Source organism: Sapajus apella, unplaced genomic scaffold (genome assembly GCF_009761245.1).
Source record: "Sapajus apella isolate SASKATOON/1434 unplaced genomic scaffold, GSC_monkey_1.0 scaffold38, whole genome shotgun sequence".
Classification (NCBI taxonomy): Eukaryota; Metazoa; Chordata; class Mammalia; order Primates; family Cebidae; genus Sapajus; species Sapajus apella.
Window position 1 is genome coordinate 20,625,904 of NW_022436978.1, and position 23,952 is coordinate 20,649,855.

At 34.7% G+C, this 23,952-nt stretch overlaps 2 protein-coding genes across 3 annotated transcripts in view; one reads left to right on the forward strand and one right to left on the reverse strand.

Annotated features, from left to right (window-relative positions):
- The window catches only part of CCDC39 (coiled-coil domain containing 39), a 70,989-nt gene extending 57,941 nt beyond the window's left edge, over positions 1-13,048 (forward strand). Inside the window, exons 15-20 of the mRNA XM_032298501.1 lie at positions 7,606-7,765; positions 8,228-8,334; positions 10,136-10,276; positions 10,401-10,580; positions 10,730-10,815; positions 11,998-13,048. Of these exons, the coding sequence (XP_032154392.1) occupies positions 7,606-7,765; positions 8,228-8,334; positions 10,136-10,276; positions 10,401-10,580; positions 10,730-10,815; positions 11,998-12,154 (831 nt within the window). The 3' untranslated portion in view covers positions 12,155-13,048. The remainder of the gene's footprint in view (positions 1-7,605; positions 7,766-8,227; positions 8,335-10,135; positions 10,277-10,400; positions 10,581-10,729; positions 10,816-11,997) is intronic.
- Positions 8,803-23,952, reverse strand: part of TTC14 (tetratricopeptide repeat domain 14) — a 16,241-nt gene continuing 1,091 nt past the window's right edge. The window contains exons 2-12 of one of the 2 annotated variants that reach the window (XM_032298503.1): positions 23,664-23,788; positions 23,358-23,557; positions 22,390-22,474; positions 22,100-22,229; positions 21,642-21,797; positions 21,150-21,221; positions 20,597-20,716; positions 20,367-20,489; positions 18,769-18,886; positions 17,733-17,842; positions 8,803-11,620 (exon numbers count right to left, since the gene is read on the reverse strand). In XM_032298503.1, the coding sequence (XP_032154394.1) occupies positions 11,599-11,620; positions 17,733-17,842; positions 18,769-18,886; positions 20,367-20,489; positions 20,597-20,716; positions 21,150-21,221; positions 21,642-21,797; positions 22,100-22,229; positions 22,390-22,474; positions 23,358-23,557; positions 23,664-23,788 (1,261 nt within the window). In that variant the 3' untranslated portion in view covers positions 8,803-11,598. Of the gene's footprint in view, positions 11,621-15,574; positions 16,914-17,732; positions 17,843-18,768; positions 18,887-20,366; positions 20,490-20,596; positions 20,717-21,149; positions 21,222-21,641; positions 21,798-22,099; positions 22,230-22,389; positions 22,475-23,357; positions 23,558-23,663; positions 23,789-23,952 lie in introns of those variants that run through there. The other variant, XM_032298502.1, reaches the window with a different exon arrangement.

Genomic DNA, 23,952 nt, shown 5'->3' on the forward strand with positions numbered 1-23,952 from the left:
ATGGAACAGAACAGAGGCCTCAGAAATAATGCCTACAACCATCTGATCTTCGACAAACCTGACAAAAACAAGCAATGGGGAAAAGATTCCTTATTTAATAAATGGTGTTGGGAAAATTGGCTAGCCATGTGCAGAAAACTGAAACTGAATCCCTTCCTTACACCTTACACAAAAATTAACTCTAGATGGATTAAACATAAGACCTGACACCATAGAAACCCTAGAAGAAAACCTAGGCAATACCATTCAGGACATAGGCATAGACAAGGACTTCATGACTAAAACACCGAAGGCAATAGCAACAAAAGCCAAAATAGACAAACGGGATCTAATTAAACTTAAGAGCTACGTGCTTCTGCACACCAAATGAAACAATCATTAGAGTGAACTGGCAACCAACATAATGGGAAAATATTTTTGCAAGCTACCCATCTGACAAAGGGCGAATATCCAGAATCTACAAAAAATTTAAACAAATTTATAAGAAAAAAAAACCCAATCAAAAAGTGGGTGAAAGATATGCACAGAAATTTTTCAAAATAATACATTTATGTGGCCAACATAAAAAAATGCTCATCACTGGTCATTAGAGAAATGCAAATCAAAGCCACATTGAGATACCATCTCATGTCAGTTAGAATGGTGATCATTAAAAAAATCTGGAGACAACATGCTGAAGAGGATGTGGAGATATAGGAACACTTCTACACTGTTGGTGAGAGTGTAAATCAGCCCAGCCATTGTGGAAAACAGTGTGGTGATTCCTCAAGGATCTAGAAATAGCAATACCATTTGACCCATAAACAAGTGCTGCAAAGAGAATAAAATATCTAGGAATACAACTAACAAGGGATGTGCAGGGCCTCTTCAAGGACAACTACAAGCCACTCCTCAAGGAAATAAGAGAGGACACAAACAGATGGAAAAACATTCATGGAAGTTTTTCCAAAAAATGAAGAATCAATATTGTGAAAATGGCCATACTGCCCAAAGTAATTTGTAGATTTCAATGCTATCCCCATCAAGCTACCACTGACTTTCTTCACAGAATTGGAAAAAACTACCTTAAACTTCATATGAAACCAAAAGAGAGCCCATAGCCAAGATGGACGGACGGATAGACAGAAGGAAGGAAAGCAGGCAGGCAGGCAAGCTAGCTGAGGCATTATGCTGCTTGACTTCAAACTATACTACAAGGCTACAGTAATGAAAACAGCATGGTACTTGAACCAAAACAGTACCAATGGAAGAGATACAGACAAACGGAACAGAATAGAGGCCTCAGAAATAATGCCACATATCTACAATCATCTGATATTTGATAAGCCTAACAAAAACAAGCAATTGGGAAAGGATTCTTTATTTAATTAATGGTGTTGGGAAAACTGGCTAGCCATATGCAGAAAGCTGAAACTGGATCCCTTCATTACAGCTTACACAAAAATTAACTCCAGATGGATTAAAGATTTAAACATACGACCTAAAACATACGACCATAAAAACCCTAGAAGAAAACCTAGGCAAAACCATGCAGGACATAGGCATGGACAAGGCCTTCATGAGTAAAACGCCAAAAGCAATGGCAACAAAAGCCAAAATAGACAAATGGATTCTAAATAAACTAAAGAGCTTCTATACAGCAAAAGAAACAATCATTAGAGTGAACTGCAACCAACAGAATGGGAAAAAATTTTTGCAATTTACCCCTCTGACAAAGGGCTAATATCTAGAATCTACAAAGAACTCAAACAAATTTACAAGAAAAAAACAACTCCATCAAAAAGTGGGCAAAGGATACAAACAGACACTTCTCAAAAGAACACATGTATGCAGCCAACAAACATATGAAAAAAGGCTCATCATCACTGGTCACTACAGAAATTCAAATCAAACCACATTGAGATACCATCTTATGCCAGTTAGAATGGCAATCATTAACAAATCAGGAGACAAATGCTGGAGAGGATTTGGAGAAATAGGAATGGTTTTACACTGTTGGTTGGAGTGTAAATTTGTTCAAGCATTGTGGAAGACAGTATGGCAATTCCTTAAGGATCTAGAAATAGAAATACTATTTGACCCAGCAATCCCATTACTGGGTATATAACCAAAGGATCATAAATCATTCTATTATAAAGACACATGCACGCATTTATTGCAAAACTGTTTACCAAAGCAAAGACTTGGAACCAACCCAAATGCCCATCAATGATAGGCTGGATAAAGAAAATGTGGCACATATCCACCATGGAATACTATGCAGCCATACAAAAAAGGATGAGTTCACATCCTTTGCAGGGACATGAAGCTGGAAACCATCATTCTCAGCAAACTAGCATAGGAACAGAAAACCAAATGGTGCATGTTCTCACTCATAAAATGGAGCTGAGCAATGAGAACACATAGAAACAGCGAGGGGAACATCACACACTGGGGCATGTTGGAGGGTGGGGGTAAGGGGAGGGACAGTATTAGGAGAAATACCTAATGTAGATGACAGGCTGATGGATGCAGCAAACCACTATGGCACGTGTATACCTATGTAACCTGCACATTCTGCACATGTACCAAAAAACTTAAAGTATATATATTAAAAAAAAAAAAAAAATCAATAAAGCCTTCAAGATGTTTGGTGACTGAACTTACAAATTATCAGTTATGCCTGGGGGGGGGGGGTAAGAGAGAGAAAAAAGTTTAGAAAGCCTGTTTAAGGAAATAATTGATGAAAACATCTTAAGTCTAGTGAGAGAGGCATCCAGATACAAAAGGGTCACCAATCCCAGGAAAATACATTTCAAAAAATACCTCATCATGGTGTATTGTAATCAGAATGTCTACAGTCAAAGTGAAACTGCAAAAGAAAAGTTAAAATTAGCAAGAGAAAAGCATCTAGTCACCTATAAAGAAAATCCCGTCAGAGTAACAGCAGATTTCTAATCAGCAGAAATCTTACAGGACAGAAAAGAATGGTATAGAATTTTCAAAGCTAAAAGGAAAAACAAAACCAAAACAAAATACAACACCTGTCAACCCCCACTTTTATATCCAGCAAGAATAAGCTTCATAAAGAAAGAATACTCAGCCAAGCAAACACTAAGGGAATTCATCACCACTAGACCAGTCCTATAGGAAATGCTTGAAGGAGTTTTAAAATGGAAACAAAATGTCAGCATTCACCATCATGAAAACAGACAAAAGCTATATAGAACTCATAGGTATTATAAAACAAACACACAAAAGAGGAAGAGAAAGGAATCATTGGCAACACAAAAGAATTCCACCAAAACACAGACAACCACACATAGAAAAAAAAAAATTATAAACCAACTAGGTAATAATTGAAAATATGACAGGAACAAAACCATATATATCAATATTAGTTTTGAATGTAAGTGGATCAAATGATCCAAGTAAAACATAGACAGTGGAATGGATAAAAAATGTGATCCAACTATATGCTGCTTATATGAAACTCACCTTATCTGTAAAGACACACATATACTGAAAGTAAAAGGGTGGAAAAGATATTCCACAGAAACCAAAAGCAAACAGGAGTAGCGTTACTTATATCAGATAAAACAGATATTAAATCAAAACAGTAAAAGACGAAGAAGGTTATTATATAGCGATAAAGGGGTATATATGCACATGACACTGCAGCACCTAGATTCATAAAACAATTATTACTAGACTGAAATAAAGAATTAGCAATACAATAATAGTAGGTCAACACCCCACTGACAGCACCAGGCAGATTATCAAGACAGTAAGTCAATAAACAAACATTGGAATTAAATCGGACTTTAGACCAAATGGACATGTAACAGACATCTACAGAACACTCTACCCAACGACTGCATAATATACATTCTTTTCATAAGCACATGGAAAATTCTCCCAGATAAATCATATATTAGGCCAGAAAACAAGTCTTGAATAAATAAAAATCTTCTCAGACCACAGTGCAATAAAAAACTGGGAATCAATGCCCAGAGAAACTCTGGGCCCCTTAGAAGCATATGGAAATCAAACGATATGCTCACTGGGTCAACAAAGAAATCAGGATGGAAATTTTAAAAAAATTTTGAAATGAATGATAAGGATAAGATGTAGTAACAGCCAAATTCTACATACCAAAACCTGTGGAATAGAGCAAAAGCATTGCTAAGAAGGAAGTTTACAGGATTAAATACCTATATAAAAAATATAGAATTATCATCAATTAACAATCTAACACTGCACCTCAAGGAATTAACAAAACAAGAAAAAAAAAAAAACAAAGTTAGCAGAACAAAAGCAGTAAGAGATCAGAACAAAACAAAATAAATGGAGACAAAAACATTTACAAATGATGAAGGAAATTAAGTTTGTTCTTCGAATGACAAAATTGATAAACTACTAGCTAGTCAAGAACAGAGATCTAAACAAACCAAATCAGAAATAAATAAGACATTACAACTGAACTACAGAAATAGGAAAGATCATCAGAGACTATACTACTTTATAAATTAGAAAACCTAGAGGAAATGGATTCCTGGAAACAGATAAATTTCTGGAAACATATAATACAACCTCCCAAGGTTGAACCAGGAAGAAACAAAAATCCTGAACAAACCAATAATGCAAATAGCAAGAATGAATCCATAATAATAAAAAATGTCCTAACAACAATAAAAAAGCCCAAGATAAAATGTAACAGCCAAATTCTACCAAGCATACCAAGAAGAACTAATACAAATACTCCTGAAACTGTTACAAAACATTGAGGAGGAGGGAATTCTCCCTAACTCATTCTGTAAGGCCAGTATAACACTGAAATCAAAACCAGACAAGGACACAACACAAAAAAGAAAACAATAGATGGATATTCCTGATGAACACAGATCATAGACACAAAAATCTTCAGCAAAATACTAGCAAATTGAGTCCAACAGCACATCAGAAAGATAATACACCATGATCAAGGCAGTTTTATGCCAGGGATGAAAGAATAGTTAAGTATATGCAACTCAATAAATATGACACATCACATAAACAGAATTAAGGACAAAAATAATATAATCATCTCAATAGATGTAGAAAAAGCAATGTGATAAAATTCAGTGTTCCTTCCTGACAAAAATCCTTCATAAACTAGGCAAAGAAGGAACATAACTCAAAATAATAAATGCCATCTATGACAAACCCACAGCCAACATCATACTGAATGGGGTGAAAGCTGAAGGCATTCTCCCTAAGAATTTAAACAAGACATGGATGCCCACTTTCATCACTCGTATTCAACATAGTACTGGAAGTCCTAACCACAGCAATCAGGCAAGAGAAATAAATAGAAGTCTTTCAAATAGGAAAAGAGGAAGTCAAATTATCTGTGTTCAAATTATCTATGATCTTAATCTAGAAAACCCTAAGGACTCCCGCCAAAAAAAAAATCTTAGATTGGATAAATGAATTTAGCAGAGTTTCAGGATACAAAATCAAGGTATAAAAATCAGTAGCATTTCTATACTCTAACAATGATATAGCTGAGAACCAAACCAAGAAGGCAATTCCATTTATAAAAGATACCAAAAAAAGGACCTAGAAATGTATTTAACTAAGGAGGTAAAAGATCTCTATAAGGAAGACTACAAAACACTGATGAAAGAAACCATAGATGACACACACAAAGGTAAAAACATTACATGCTCATAGATTGGAAGAATTAATACTGTTAAAATGACCATAATGCCCAAAGGAATCTACAGATTCAATGCAACCCCTATCAAAATACCAATTTCATTTTTCACAGAATTAGAACCCTAAAATTCATATGCAACACAAAAACCCAAATAGCCAAAGCAATTCTAAGCAAAAAGTACAAAGCTGGCAGGACTACATCATCCGACTTCAAATTATACCATAAGACCATAGTAACCAAAGCATCAATGGTACTGGTATGAAATGAGACACAATCAATGGAACAGAATAGAGAACCTAGAAATAAACCCACATATAGCTAACTGATCTTTGAACATACACTGAAGAAAGTATGCTTATTACATGTGTGACAAAAAAATCTGTACACCAAACCTCCATGACATGTAATTTACCCATATTACAATCCTGCATGTCTACCCCTTGAACCTAAAAGTTGGAAGAAAAAAAAGTGGGCTAAGGACATGCTTATACTCTGTTGGTGGGTATGTAAATTAACACAATCTCCATGGAAAACAGAATTAAGATTTCCCAAGAAAGTAAAAATAGAACCACTCTTTGATCCAGCAATCTAAACAAAGGAACAGAAATGATTAAATCAAAATGATAGCCCCACTCCTATGTTTACTGCAGCACTATTTACAATAGCAAAGATTTGCATTCAACGCAAGTGTCCATTGATGGATGACTGGATCAAGAAAATGTGGTCTCTATGCACAAAGAAATACTATCCAGCCATAAAAATGAATAAAATCTTGTCTTTTACAGCAACATGACAGAACTGGAGGCCATTATCTTAAGAGAAACAACTCGGACACAAAAGCAAAAACCATGTGATCTCACTTATATGTGGGAGCTAAATAATGTGTACACATGGAGGTGTAGTGTGGAGTGATAAGACACTGGAACTCAGAATCATGCTGGGGGTATCAGAGGGGCAGGGATGAGAAATTACATAATGCACAATGTGCAGTACTCCAATAATGGGTAGTACACTAGAAGTCCTGACTTCACCACTACACAATATAGCCATGTAACAAAATATACTTGTACTCCTTAAATTTTTACAAATAAAAATAATCAGAAAAAACTTTATTTTTCTAATTGACTACACTCAGGTTTAAATACACACATCTAAGAGCTGAATAAATTAAAATGAAATTAGTGATTTTGACTAAAAATTTTCTTGCATATGTGTGTGTGTGTGTGTGTGTATATATATATATATATACTGACATATATGTATAAGTATGCATACTATCTATGTCAACCTTTAGGAAGTTCTTTGGAATTGTTCAGGTACAACTCTAGAGAACCTAGCCCAGTGACAGCATTACCCTGGTAAAAAGTCACTGAGTATGTCTACACTTATAATTTTGGTCTTTAGCAATTAACAGATTTCATCTTTTTCAGCCACATTTATCACAATGGTCTTTAAAAAAATTTTTTTTTAATTGTGGCAAAATACCTTTTTACTCCTAAAATATGTATCTTTTACTCCTCAATTTTGAAAGTGTTCCTGAACCTCTTTCAGGCCAGAAACATTCTTCTGATTTAATATCCAGTTTCAAACCTGACCTCTAGCTAACTTATTTCTCTTCCCAGTAATATTTATACATGATTAACTCTTTGGCAATTTTTGCTGGAGAATTTGGTAAGCTTTGGTTAGGTACTATATTTCCATCATAGTTTTGAATTCTGTGTCCTCTGTGCCATATTAAGAAGGCTGATAATTTGGTCTTCCATTCTATATCAAATGCAAGACATAAATGCATTGTGCCTTATGTAGGCCATAAGATAAACTGTTATTGTTACAAGTTAACTATTTTCTGCCCCAAAGACAGACATTAGGCATTTCTTCCCATCGTAAATACTTTCATTCAGCCAGTTCTATTCTGTACTTCATAGGCTGCTCAAGAAAAAGAAGAGCTTCAAAGGGAAGGTGACTGTTTGGATGCTAAAATCAACAAAGCTGAAAAAGAAATCTACGCTCTAGAAAACACCCTGCAAGTTCTCAACAGCTGTAACAACAATTACAAGCAATCTTTAAAAAAAGTAACTCCATCCAGTATGTAGGAGTCTAAATTTTATACACACACACACACACACACACACACACACGCAGTGACAAGTGTATAGATAAATGGAACACTGTGAGACATGGAGAAGAACAAAAGTATACTATGTTTGATTGGATCAGAAAAACTAATCTCTTTTCTTTCCTCCCCTCATGCCTTTTTTTTTTGGTGGGTGGTTTGCTAGGGTGTTACTTCCATTATTACTTCTGGTTTGGTATGGCATATCACCTCTCTAGGGTAATCAATTCAAAAAGTGAAAAAAATGGCAGCATATTGCTGCTTTATGTAGACCAAACAAGAAATGGCTACTACATGTCTACAGTGTTTTTCTACCAGTGGATATAAAAAATTTAACCTTTCATAACAAATACTGGTGCAATTTATGTAATACTTTAAAACTGATTTCTACATAGTATGTTGAAAATTTAAACTAAAAATGTTCTACATTCCAGGTGATGAGTATGAGCTACAAATTCAACTAGAAGAACAGAAAAGAGCTATTGATGAAAAATACAGATACAAACAAAGACAAATCAGAGAACTTCAAGAAGACATCCAGGTAAATTCTACAGGCATTTTAGTAATATGCCTTCCGTAAAAGTCAACTATCATTACTACTACTTCTATTCTCTTGATCTTGGACCAAGAAGACAGTTATTTAGAATCTCTTTTAGGGAAGTAGATAGTAAGAGATAAGTCTCATTTAAAGGAGACAAAAACAAGTGCTCAAAGTCTTAGACAAATTAAAATCCCAGTGCTAAGCACTGCCAATTACTTGTTATTAGCTGGTAGATCATAGTTGTTATGATGTACCCATTAACCCTTTAAGGAACTTTAATTTCTTAGAGATCACATTAAGATTGCTTCTTAAAGAGTTTGAAAGAAAAAAATAATCTAGTACAAAGTAGTTACTAAAGCAAATCACTAAAAGATAAAAAGAATGTGCCTTGTAAAAAGGCACTACATAAAAATTGATTTTACTAATAAAGCTGAAGAAAAGACACCGTGAATTTTTGAAAATTCCATTTTGTCATTGTTTTTTCCCAAATACCATAAAAATAATTTCCAGTTGAATTACATACAAAATTTAATCCATAAAACCATTATACAGTTGTGCACTGCATAACAATGGGACTGCATTTGGATGAATGCATCCTTGGGTGATTTTGTCACTGTGTGAACATCCTAAGGGTGTACTTACGCAGACCTTGATGGTATAGTTCATTGTTCCTAGGCCATAAATCTGTAGAGTGTGTTACTGTACTGAGTTCTATAGGCAACTGTTACACAATGGTACTTAAACATCTAAACATATCCAAACATAGAAAATGTACAATAAAAATACAGTCTAATGGACAAAAAAAGGGTACACTTGTACAGGGCACTTACCATACATGGAGCTTGCAGGACTGGAAGTTCCTCTTGATGAGTCAGTGAGTGAGTGGTGAGAGAATGTGAAGGCCTAGGACACTACTGTAGACATGATGAACAATGTACACCCAGGCTACAGCAAATTCATAAAAATCATTTTATTTCTCCAATAATAAATTGACCTTAGCTTACTATAGCTTTTTAACTTTAAAAATTTTTAATTTTGTAAGACTTTTTGACTTTTGTAATAACACTTATCTTAAACACACATTGTTCAACTGCACAAAAATATTATTTCTTTATATTCTTATTCTCTAGGCTTTTTTCTATTTTTTTTACTTTTTAACTTTTTTGTTAAAAACTAAGACACATACATACACATAAACCTAAGCCTACCTGGGGGTCAGGATCATCAGTATCACTGTCTTCCAGCTCCATATCTTGCCCCACTTGAAGCTCTTCAGGGACATAACATGAATGAAGCTCTTTCAACTCGTATGATAACAATGCCTTCTTCTGGAATACCTCCTGAATGACCTGCCTGAGGCTGTTTTATAGTTAACTTTTTAAATAAATAGTACACTGTAAAATAATGATAAAAGTATGCTGTATAGTAGATACATAAATCAGTAATATCTTTTATTATCAAGTATTATGCACTGTACATAATCATATGTGCTAGACTTTTATATGACTGGCAATGCAGGTTTGTTTACACCAGCATCACCACAAACTGATGAGTAATGTGTTGTCCTACAACATTACAATGTCACAGGTCACAGGAATTTTTCAGCTCCATTATAATCTTATGGGACCACCATCATATATGCAGTCCGTCACTGACCAAGACATGATGTTAAGAGGTTCATCACCGTACTTATTATTCACCAACAGAAATAATGTACAGAAATTCAACGAATACTTGATAAATGCCAAGTTATAAAGGTCAATTTCTGATTCTAGCAAATATGTTAATACTTTTTCTGCAGAGCATGGAAAATACATTAGACGTTCTAGAACGTTTAGCAAATAATGTCAAAGAAAAATTATCAGAGAAGCAGGCTTATTCATTTCAACTAAATAAAGAAACGGAGGAGCAGAAGCCAAAATTAGAAAGAGTGACGAAACAGGTATTGTTGTCTTTGAAAAACTGACCTGTCATATTTTTGAAGTCCCAAATCCTCCTTTATCTATTAAAAATATTAAATTCTGGAACACAGTTTTATAGAATAATTGACTATTATTTACCAACAGTGTGCAAAACTCACAAAGGAAATCCGTCTTTTGAAAGACACAAAAGGTGAATCACTGGAAGAACAAGATATCAAACTTCGTGAACTCAAACAGTTTCACAAGGTTATTGATGAAATGTTAGTTGGTATCACAGAAGAAAATGCTGAGATCCGCATTATCCTTCAAACATACTTTGAACAGGTAATATATGGCACCTCCTATTAAATATATCTTAAACACTTTATGAAAATGAAACTTTTATGGCATTCATCATGAAGTGAAATCTAATTAAAAATATTTCTCCTCTGAAAAATAGTAATACTAATGACTGCTATTGAATATTCCTCCAGAGTGGGTTAGACCTACCTGCACCTAGTACTAAAGGCAGTCACCAGAGTTCCAGATATCCTTCACACACTTCACTACCATCAGTAAGGTAAGTGGAAAGTTACAGAACAATCTCCTTAACTCACATCTGTACACTAAGTGATCCCAGCCACCTCTGTCACCACAGCTGTTGGGACAGGCCCATGCACTCACTGCTGTATTCTTTGCACCCTCAGACATCTCACTAGTCAGCATCATACAGATTAGATGCAGAAACTGCCAGCAGAACAGGAGTTTCATTCTGACTTCTGCTGGTGTCACTACTTCCAGTATAGCCCAAGTGCTCTGTGATTATCAGCTATTTCAGGAGGATAAAGCAGAAATAAATTTGGAGGCTACATCTAGCATTTGGGGGTAAACCTGGGAGATTATCTTTTAAACCTGTAAGGGCAGCTTAGATGTACAGACCTATAGAATATGATTTTTGTGATTAAAACCACATTGTGCTATTTTACATAATTAGGATTTGACTTTATTTACGAAGCTTTATTTTGGTAAAAAGGAAACATTTTTTTCCTTCTGCAGTTTATTGTTACCCAGAATTCTATCACCAAATGCTTAAACCAACATTCTCGTGCTGTGCTGACAAAAACTTATATTAATAATAATCCTGAATTTAGAATTCACAATCTCCTGCATTTAGTAGCTATGCATTAAATTACTATTCCTTAGTCCATGTAAAGATTTCATGAAGAGGCCCCTAAAAAAGTGTTTAAGTATAAAAAATGTTTCTATGTAATTGAACATCCCTGTACTTTCATAAAATATGTATATTTAAAACATCATTTCAGGATTACATAGTTGTTTTTCACATGATCCTACCACTTCCACTTTACCCATCAATATGCTTCTCACTTAAATTACAAAGGGAATCATTTTAGTTATTCTTGCCAGCACCAAAATCCTATTGCCCCTCCTTCCTCTGTCTTGGAAACTTTTAATGTTTAATGATTCCAACTCTAAAAAATTGATTATAGTTGAAAGCATTTTTACCATATAGAAATAGAAACACAATTAAACCACTTTTCTACTGGTGTGAAACTTATCTATGTTCATCTTTCTTTTCAAATTTTTTGGTATCTATTAATGGTCTTTTAAAAAACTTGTTAATACTATTACTATGTACTTTTTAAATCTCTTTACTTACGGAATTACGGTATCCTTTGCCAATAATGGAGGGGTCTAAAGTATGAACTTTGCATTAAACTTATAATTCTGGCTTTTCTTCCAGGTCATCTAGGAGGACAAGTACACCTACTTCTCAGACTTCAGTTAAAGTATTAGAGCTTAACTTCCCCGCCTCCTCTTCACTAGTAGGCAGCCCTTCTAGGCCAGCTAGTGCTAGTAGTAGCTCTAGTAATGGTAAGAGCAAAAAGAGCAGCAAATAAACATTTTAATCTCTTCTGAAAAAGTTGTAAACACAAAAACAAAAATATCATACTTTAAAATACAAAATGATCCAACACATTTTATCTAGTGGAAAGTGTAAAATCTTAGTAAAAAGTGTAACAACTGATAGTTTTTTTTTTTTTTAAAAAAAGGAATGTTCTCTACTGTTTTCTTCAAACTGAAGAACACATTAATAGCAGATTCTTGTCAGGCTACAGGTTATACAAGCATAGGGAAAACCCTGTATTTCAATGTAATTTTGATGTTCGTAGTGTTAGAAAATAGTTTCCTTTATTATTTCACAAACTACACTCACTTCTAATGTAACAATCTTTCAGGAAGACATTTCTAAAGATTTACTCTACTATTATGAGCTTATTACAATGTTAAAATCTCACCCTGTAAGACACCAAAATTAGCTTTTATTCAAAGTAACTATTTCTCAGACTTTTGGGAAGAAAAGCTATTAAAGGCAGTTTCTTCTTTTGGTATAATTTTTAACCAAAAAATAGCATGAACCCCCACTCTCCCCCAAAAAATCCAATTGATAAGAATACTGTACATCCATTTTAAAATGCAGCTTAAATTTCTAAAAGTCACTTCATTCTGACCTTGAAAGAAATCAAAAGCATTAAATATTTCCTTACAGATACAGCCAACCAAGTATAAAAAATACATTTTTGAAACGTTATTGATTTAATAAACAATTTAATGAAAACTAGATATGATTTGATTTGCAATAGAAATTTTTTAAGTTTACAGTTGGAGGTAGACTGCCAAATTTAGTAGTTTTTCCAGTTAACACTTCATTATAACATGTGCCCAACACTTTGTACTCTTGGAATAGAATGTGGAATATAAAACTGGATTTTAAATAAATGTATTAGAATTCATGAATGTACATGTGTCTCCTTTAAACCTAGGGGAAAAAAACTCATTACAACTGTCATTTTAGAACTGCTGTTTGTATTTCTTTCTGAAAAGCAGTAATGGTAGTGAACAGTTCTCCTATTATTTTTTTAGAAATAGTGAAGGAAAGGCATAGCAAAGTCCAAAGAACAAGATGGGCAAAAAAAAGCTAGGTAATAAAATTTTTGGCTGAAGTATTGCTCTAATGCATGAGATTTATAAGATCTAAAAACTGATTAAAGCCACTTTGCTCACCAAAGTTCTTATTCTCAGCCCTATACTAGTTTGAGAATTACTTAAATGTTGAAGTAACATTAAACACTGTTCGGTGCAGGCAGAGGTTCTATCTTACTAGCTCTGTAACCTTGGATGGTTGCTTCCTTTTTCCTCATTTGTAATACACAGAAAGAAATCACTGGATAATACAAAAAGGATGCGCAGGGCTTGACGCACAGAAATTGCACTATGTAACAACTTCTACTTATACTGAGTCGCCACCCAGAGCTTAGCACATCCTTAGAATGGTTTGGTTCTTAGGCCAGCATACAAGTCTACATTTAATCCTTAAATGACAGTTCTAACTTCAGTGTACTAGTGATAAATGGTGCAATAGGGGATCAATCCATCTCCAACCTGGACAGTTATCCTCATATCCAAAAGTCACACTTACTCTGCTTATGGAGACCAAGATGTTTTCTCCCATTCTGCAGGTTGTCTGTTCACTGTGTTATTTCTTTTGCTGTGCAAAAGCTTCTTAGTTTACTTAAGTCCCATTTTGTTTTTGTTGTTTAAGACACCAGTCTCGCCGTCACCCAGGCTGGAGTGCAGTGGCACAATCAGAGCCCACTGCAGCCTCAAACTCCTGGGTTCAAGTGATCCTCCTGCATAGCTAGGATTATAGGCATGCACCACCACACCCAGCTTATTTGTAAATGTTTTGTAGAGATGGAGTCATGCTGTGTTGCCCAGGCCAGTCTCAAATATCTTGCCTCACGCAATCATCCTGCGTCAGCCTCAAGTGCGGGGATTACAGGCATAAGCCACTGTGCTTAGCTCCTTTTGCTTGTACTTTTGAGGTCTTAATCATGAATGTGCCTACACCAATGGTAGGTTGGGAGGGGGTGAGGGAAGAGAAATTATGTAACGGGTGCAATGGTTAAGCTAGAAGCCCAGACTTTACTACACAATATATCCATGTAAGAAAAACGCACTTGTACCCCCTTCAATTTACATGAATTTAAGAAAAATTTTTTTAAATGGTGTGTTTAAAACTGTAAGCTGTACTAGGTATTCCAAAAGGTCAAAGACTATGCCAAGAGATAGTTTTCACTCTATAAACACCACTACATAGGAGACTATGTAAAGATGATACTGGAGCTATTAATACATAGAATTAAGGACTCTTTTAAGACGAACTTCTTAAAAGAAGCTGCTTCGTGGTGCAAAGACTAATGCTTTGAGTGACTAAGCCCATTTCTACCACCGTAATCTACTGCTCTTGACCAGGGTCTCTCTTCCCCGTTCCGTTTGCAAAACAGATTTCAGACTTTTCACTAGGCCCTCGTCCCTGGAGTTTGACAGACACAAAATAACACACACCCAGTACTTAAAGCCTGGACATTTTACCACTGGCAAGAACTGCAAGACAGAACAGGGAATCAAAGTCTCTTCTTCCTGTATTATTCTCCCTCACTGAGACTTCTGTAGACGCCCAGCTACCCACCTACTTATCCAGCATCAACGTGTGTGACAGTATCCAAAGCCTGTTATAATTTATAGCTTCAAGAATCTTAAACTGCAAAGACTCCAATGACATCATAAACCCAATACCTACAACTCCTATCTCTATCTCCCAAAGAATATACCATTTCCAGCGATTTGGGGAGTCTCTTTGTTCTTCAGCTCTAGCTGCTGGAACTTATCCTGAGTAAAACCAGGCTCTGGTTGGTCTAGTTATTCATTCAGACTCTGAAGAAGGGTTCACCAGGGAAGCACCAAGGGACAGGAGGCAGTGTGAGGTGGAGAAATGCGGGTCAGATTTCAAAACATTCCTAGTGCCTTCTGGACTGAACATCTGCAATACTACGACAGTTTCCCAATTTTCTTTCCCTAGAGAAAAGCCGGATTTACAATGTGCTTCTCTGCTACTGGTATGTTTTTGCTAAAAAGATTTTTTTCTTTTCTGATGTACTCTTGCCTGGAACATAGGCCCTAAGGGTCTTACAAATATTTCAAGTTAAAAAGCTTTTTATCGCTACAATGCTAGCAACAGGTAAAAAGAATGGAGAAACCAGCAAAATGCGCTTCTATTCAACTTTTATGGTCTTATTCCTCAGGCACTTATGCTGGGTGCAAGCCAATGACTGTTCACAACCACTTTTAATCAAATCGGGCTTTAGAGGAAAATGAAGACACATAATCTACCATTTAAAAATAAAAAAAAAACTGGGCAAAAACGTAATATGTAAACTGATCAATATAAAATAGTGTTCAAGAAACACTCGAACATATAATCTTTCAAAAGCTGATGATTTTTAATTTAACAGAAAAGAAAATGTAATCATTTTTTATAAAAATGATCCATGTGTTCAATGCACAAATTTTCTCTCAAACAGCAGGGTAAGTGGACCCAGGAATTCTCATATACCGTAACAGAAAGAAGAAACAGTACTTTCAGAGAATTATCTTTAAGCGAAGAAATTCAAACTGTAATATACTATACATAAATACATACATAAAAAGCCTAAAAACCAAGCTGTGACAGGGACCTACAACTGAAAGAAAATTTGAGAGAAGCTTAAAAGCATTTGTTTCCTGTGATCTCCACACATGATTTTAGGAGCAGAGACTACTGCACTGAACTCTTATGACTAAAAACACCCAAAACCTTACTTAATGGCATTCTGTGTAATGGCGCTGATATCCTTGGTGTATTAATTTTTTGACTTATTTCCTTTTTCTTTTTCAAATTCAGCTATCTGATTGAATATATTGAGTAAGTTCTGAGGTAAATTCTTTTTAACACTGCTTTCTGAGTGCCCTTTGCTACTTAATGCAGCTTCCTCTGGAACCTCTGTTTTGCTATCCTCCCCATAATTGTCCTCTCTTTCATATTCTCCTTGACTTGTATTTAACCGGTATCTTTGCTCATGTCTACTGAAATCACGTGATCCAGAGTGAGTATACTTTTTGTATTTCTCACCTGACTTCCAAGAGTTGTCTGAGCTTGCTGGTGAGGTAGAATGCCTCACAGAACCTGGTTCCCACCTTCTATAGTGCTCTTTTCTTCCTTCTATATCTTTTTCAAATCTCCTATAACCATGTATCTTGTCCTCTGAATTCCTACAGAAAAAATCTGAGGAATTTCTTTTACTAGAAAAATGTCTTTCTGATCTATATGGCTTTTCTGTTTTGCTACTACCTGCTTGGGTTTTATAGCTATTATAAAAACCTCTTGGATCTTCAGACCTACCTCCAAAATCATCCGGTATTTCAACTGCAGATGAAGAGAGAGGGCATCTATCTTTCTCTTTGATCTGTGTCTTTTCACACTGTAACCTATCCTGCTTTCCCAGGAGTTTCTCCACTTCTTGTTTATGGTTAAGAAAAGATGCTGAAGTATTAGCTGGAACTGGGTAGCACTCATCTTTCCTATTCTGATCTATCTGAGTTGAGGATGCCCTAGATGAATGCCTTCTGGAACTTCGAGACGACTCTGAACGGTTCCTCTTATGTTTCTTATGCCTTTTGTGACCAGAAGACGAAGAGGATGATGATGAAGACACTGATTCATCAGCAGAAGAAACACTTGAAGAGGAAGAAGTTGATTTTCTTCTTTTCTTCTTTAGCCTAAAAACAATATAGTTTACCTTGTCATATATGTACAAAAATGTTTCTAAATTATTCATAAAGATGTGGGTCCTATTTGTTTCCTTTAAAGATTTTATAAAACTATGGTTCAGACACATGACATAATAATCTCAGCTCCTACAAGATCTAATATTACCATTAAGCACTTTTCGGAGGAAAAAATGCTTGCAGACATGTATCATTTTAAGTAAATCCATAATTTCTGAAAGACAGAGACTTTTTCAACGCTATCTTAAAAACTTAAGACTACTGAACACATACAGGAGAGAATTCAAGTTTTGTACTTGGCTACTCTAGTTCACGGTTTCTTCACCTGATTACTGGTATGTTCAGCCTAATAATTCTTTGTTGGGGGTGGGCATGGGAGCTGTCCTGTGCACTGTAGCCTGTTTAATAGCATCCCTGACCAACACACATTAGATGCAGTAGCACCCTATTAGTTATGGCAATCAAAAATGTCTCTACATGTTGTCAAATGTCCCTGGGGGAATAAATCCACTCCTAGCTGAGAATCACTGCTCTAGTTCTAAAACATTTCTTCCTAAAATACAATTAAAGCAATTTATTCTGTATTTTAATTCTAAGGTTAATTTTTTTTTGTAGAGTTCTAGGCTTAAATTCCACTTCATCTCTTTAATAGGAAAATACATGGAACACATACTTGCTAAAGATTCTTAACAGTCATTGATTACCACTTGAAATACTTTCATATTTTTATTTACTTTACCTCCAGTATGGCACTTTAGGTTCAATTCAGTAGGTGCCTTAAGTTTAAAAATACTGAATATTATAGTTTACCTCTTCTCTTCTTTTAAGAGCTTACGCAATTTTTCTGCACTTGTTTCTATTTTCTTTGTTTTCTGCTTTTCTTCCTTTTCAGCTTGTTTTTCTCTTAATTCCAAAGATTTCTTTTAGAACCCAGATATCGAAAAAAACCACACGTTAAAAATAGCAAAATATATAAAAACCCAGTATTCAAAAGACCACCCCCAACCAGAAGCCCAATTCAGTAAAACCAAATCACCATACAGCCAGCATTAAGCAGTTGTTTTTTTTTAACATAAAGAAATTAATCAGACAGATGTTTGGCATTAATCATTGAAATGGCCAGAGCAGCATTGAGGACCATATTGCAGTTGGTATCCCATCAAAAAAGGGGAAGCCATTGCAGTGGTACCCATAACCCAAAGTGCAAGAAAGGTTAAAAAAATAAAAAATAATTATTTTTAAAAATTGAAAAATGTAGACACATTTTACACATAAAATTCAAATAAAGACATTCCATTACGGTGAATTGAAGGAGGAATCACCATGTTCAAATACAAACCATTTTTTAAAATAGCACAGCCCAGTTGGATGCATGATTACATAGGAAATCATTTTCCAGTTTGTGGATGGGGAGGAGCAGCACCAGATGTCCCAGACACAGCAGCAATGGTCCAATTCAGAAGAAAATGCATGAGAAAACATCATCATCAGTATTACAGGAAAAGACAATTTAAAATATGTCTCAAAAAGGCTTTTATACTTAGCTCATAGTAGCAACAGTGATAATTTTAAACCACCAGGTAAGCTCACTACAGTGACATTTCTCAAAACCACATACCATATTTAGGCAATAGGAGTTTCCTCATAGCTATTTTTACTTTCAAGTATGGACAAAAACAGAGGCACCATAAAGCAATGTCAAACCCAATTAGGAAAAACTGTACCTAAAAAGAAACTTTATAATGCCTCAACTTAAAGTAATCTAGAATAGTTTTCCTAGAAGAAAATTAAGTTTGAGCGTTAATTTTAAATATCACTAAATTTCTAGGAGGAAATAAGGAATCACCTGCATATATTTATGAAGCTTCTGCAAAGCATCCTCTGCATCTTTAAAAGTCTCATCCAAAGCCAAAGCTTTCTTATAGTAACTTTCAGCATTTAAAAACTTTTCTTCTTCTTCTAACCTAAATTTGAAAGAAAGATTTAGCTTTTTTGTATAAATAACAAAAGTATACAAATATGCATACAGGTCAGAGGCTTATAAAAGAAAGCTTATTAGGGAAAAGCCACATTTAGTAATTTATTTTCCAAAATGAAAAACACCCAAATAATATGCTTTTTATTGTAATTTATTTCACAGACCACATAAACAGAAATCCATTACTAGTAGCTAAAGCTGTATGTCCAATATTGGCACATTTTTGCAGTAATCCATGAAAACCCACGATAAACGGGTATCCACCAATTTAGTATACTCTTGAACTTTAGCACAGAATTATACTGTCAGGCCCTTTCCTCTAGTAGTTTATGAAAAATTATCTACAGAAAATTTTGGAAATCTTTGGAAATCCGAACACACATGTATATTACAATATGCCTGTAAATTGCATAATCATTAGATGTAGCTCACAAGTCTATGCTGTGAAAAACCAGAATTAGAAAGTTTGGACACAGAGCAGTCAAAGGACATTGCAAAGTGCTTTTGGTTCTTAGACGGAAAAAGAAATTACTGTAAAACAAATACAATGGAATCACTTTTGTGTCGGCAGACCGGATGTGGGAAACAAGGGACAAGTCGAAGAAGAGCAGTATCTCTGGCTTAGGTAACTGGATGGCACTGCTACTCACTTGGCTAAAAGACACCAACACAAGGCTGTAACCCAAACACATGTAAGTAGGCACTAGTTGTCTACCCAGTAAGAATGTAAAATGCTGCTCCAATCATTCAATAGAAGTTCCTATGAATTATAAACGAATGTTACAAAATCTCATTAACTTGGAATTTGTGATCACAAACTGGAATGGCTATACAAATAGAAATAATTAGGCAAATTCATGGAACAGAAAAGAAATGCATCTATTCTAAAAAAATTAACAATGAGAGATGCTATTGATTATAAACTGGCTTCTGTTTTCACACAAGCCATAATAATTACAGCTTTTAATTACTAAAGCAGTCTGTTACCAAATTATATTTAAAGTATTACATTTCTTTGAAATACTTTGTAAATTAGACTGGTGTGTTAATCACTAAATATTTCACAAACTACTATGCTAGTTATTATGGCAGCATCTCAAGATAGTAACGTAATTACAGTTTTGTTCTTAACTTGCTCTTCCATTTACTACAAATATCTTTTTCAGTGTGAAGACTGGAGTTGATTTTACTAAAGTGGAGTAATAAGCTGAATATAAGGGAAAAATCTTACAATTAACTGTAGACCACTCGATTCATACTTGTGACATACTACTCAAATGATGAGATGAATTTAGAAATTAAATTCTTCATTATTAAACCAAACTCTCTTGCACTTTTCCATTTATTTTTTGAACCAAGAGTGTTCTAAATTAAGTGCCTTAAACTGTTTCCTTATGTTAAGTTCAAAATCTTTCAGTGGTTGTTCAACATGAGACCTCTACTATTAAACAAAATTTGACACTTACTGCCCTCCTCTCTCTACAAGTGTCTGGCAGAGGTATTTTCTAGCATTTCTGTGAGTTGGACAGTTTTCCAATGCAAGCTCGAAATCTTCTATTGCTTTGTTCAGACTTCCTTTTGTCGCATATCTAGAGACAAGAAACACAAGTAAAGGGCCGTATCTCACAAGTTCTTCATACATCTTGTTCGAGTTTACCTGGTAAACATTCTTAAAATCCATGCATGATTCACTTACAATGCTCCACGAGCTACTAAAGCTTCCACGTTTTGTTTGTCTATTTCCAGAGCTTTATTGTATTCATTCATAGCATCCACATGGCGTCCAACTTTAAAATAATCAACTCCAATCTTCACGCTAAAAAAGATATTTGTAAAGCATCACAAATACTTCAAAGAATATCTAAATAAAATTTTGGTGTGAACAAGTTTGAAAAGCAAATGTCATCAAACTTGGCAAATATTTAGTTTTCAGAATACTCACAATATACCTAAGAAGGATTCTTCTGCCTTTGGGCATTTTCGTAACAAATATTGGTGAAACCCAGATAACAATATACTAATTCCTTTCGAGAAAACTGAAATGCTAAATAAAACTTAAGACTACTTACATCTTATAAAATAAAAAATATAAATCTATTCTAAAAAAATTAACAATGAAAGAAATTAAAAGCTCATGTGAAAAAGGCATCACTTTATCTCAAATTTGTCTTAATGATGATATACGCATGCTTGCCTTGCCCTAAGCTTTTAGATGAGATAACGCAATTGCTGAAAGACAGTCTTCATACCATTTTAAAGCCCAAGATGCAGATTGTTTTTTTCTCAATGCAGAAGCAAAATCATCTTCAGAGAAATTTTTGCTATTAAAAAAAAAAATTTTAAGTTAAAACAAAAATATTTTTAATTTAATTATACTTAATTCTGCTTGACAGGCACTCAACACTGAAAGTATGAATCCCAAGCAAGAAATCCACATTCTATTTACATAGCAAAATGTTTGAACTTTCGAAATGATTATTGTTAAACAGTAGTTTTCTTTAGTATACATACAAATTTCTTATCAAGTTTCTGCATCCTTCTCTACTTCGTCACATGGTACACATCTAATCACTGATAAGACAGTCCAGTTCAGAAGATGGGATCACTTGTTTCATTCAACCCTGGGCATATGCCTGCTACTAGGTGGCTTAGGATAGTCATATACGTCCTTCAGCTATGCAGCTTCTGAGCTTAGCCCCACTCCCCTTACCACCTAAGAGAATAATACTGATTTACTATACCTTTGTAGGCCTCTCATTAAAGATGGTGGATTAGATTCATCTATTCCTAGTTTTTCTAGAAGGAATTCAACTACTCCTGGATTAACAAATCCCAAGGAACTCTGCATGATACTTTCATAGGACTCCAAAGAATTGCTATTTAGTTCAACACTTCTCCTTAAGAAAACATACACAAACACAAAAATTGTAAAATGACTAATATGACATGCCATTTCCAGTAAAGAAACAATATTATCATATGAGGTTGAAATACTCATACCATTTTTGCATAAGAAGGTGTGGCAATATTATATGGTTCCTTTTACCAAGTCTGAAGTGATTTAATGGTTATAAAAATAAAATGAATGCATTTTGCAATAAGCGAAATTAAAATTCCCCTTTGTTGTCAAGTTTGACAAAATTTGGTATTCTTCAAGAGACTTTTGTAATGAACTGTTGAAATAATATGGATAAATTACCTGTAGTACAAAGGAAGCTCTTCAGAGCTAATTACACCTAATTTAATACCAGATAGGTGTGGTGGGAGAGATGAGTTATACAGAGATACTGCTAGCTTTTCATGGTATCTGTCAATATCCTTGATTCCAGCTTAAGAGGAAAAAAAAGAGAGAGAAAACTAAGCTGATTAGTAAGAAATGGAAACATAATATATAAAAAATATAAAACTTCCCAAACACTATTCTCTCGGACTGTATTTTCTAAAACTCAACAATCATCACTTTTTTATTAGTATGATGAAGCTAATCACCTCGAATGATGTCACCAGTTTGGTAATATGATAAAGGATCCCCATGGTTACTGTGAGAAGGCACATCTCTTAAGGGACACAGAGCCTGTAATGAGAAGTATTTTAAAACACCAGACATTTCAAGCATTGGTAAGAACAGTTTCTTCTTTTAACCTAGTTGTTCAGTATTAAACAGCTAATAATTGAATGTTCTAAAGTAAAAATTTAAATGAAGATGTAGTTAAAAGTAATTTCCATGTCCAAACACAGTAGAATATGTTCAGTTAAAAAACTAAAATCCCATGAAACTTTCCATTAGTTTCAGGAACCAAATATGATGGATGACAGTATACTACACTCTCAAAAGAAAACTAAAATTTGTCTATAAGTTTTCCAACGAAAATGAAACGTGAATTCTCCAAAGTTTTTGCCTGTTATCCAGTCTGTGACACATTCTGCTTTTCTTCCTTTTCATCTGCCTGGATAGATAGCAAATACCCAATCTTTTGTCATCACACATTAGTTCAAATTCAGGACTATTCATCATCTTGGGCAAAGTATCTTATTATAATGTACAAACCACTTACATTTAATTACTGTAAATATGTAAATGACACAAATTTCTCTCTACATTATCCACATGAAAATATCCAATACCAAATATTAACTAATTAAGAATACATATGTTCAACTACAAGAAATAAGTCCGAATACCAATCAGCCTCACCATATCCACTGATACTTCTTGGAGCATTTGGGCCTATCAACCAGATTTTACATTTAAAAAATGCCCCCAAACCAGAAATAGAGGGAGAAACTGGGTAAGTAACTTCCACTAATTTTTTTTTAACAATTTTCTACAATTAACATGTAATTCCCAGAAGTATCTTGTTAGGTATACTTGAGTACAACTGCATGCAAAGATTTAATTCTTGCATTGAGATGACTTAACAAAAATAGAAGCAATCCAAATAAGAAAAATAACTTACTGTGATTTCTAAGTGGGATATATCTCTCATGATACCACTTCCTAAACAGATCAACACTATGAAAAAACCGAATTCCCGAATGGAACTAATTCTTCCAATCACTATATCACCACGCTCAATATCTCGGAAAAACAGTTCTCTCCGATCCACACTAGGTATCTCCATGAATTGCTCTAAAGGTGGCATGACTGCATAGTGATCTAAAAAAACAATTAACAAAATCACTAACAGTTGTTTTCAGTTCCGTTTCACCTGAGGTACTGTTAAACCAAACCGCAATCTTCAAGAGTTTAAGGCTAAACCCACCTTCACTGTCTTCGTTAATTTCAGAAGTTGCAGGTGCATCTGATTTCCAGGAAACAGCAAAAAGCAGATCCGCTTTTTTGGAGATGAATTTCTGTATCTCAATGTTGTCAACTCTCTTCTCTTTCCTTGTAAGAAGAAAAAAAAAATACACACACACACACACACACACACACACACACACACACGAAAATGGGTTTATCTGCAAAGCCCTTCCAACCTTCGGCTAATGGTTTTCATCGCCCATTCTGCTCCATCTTAAGCTCCAGCCCATACACCCTGGGAAAAAATG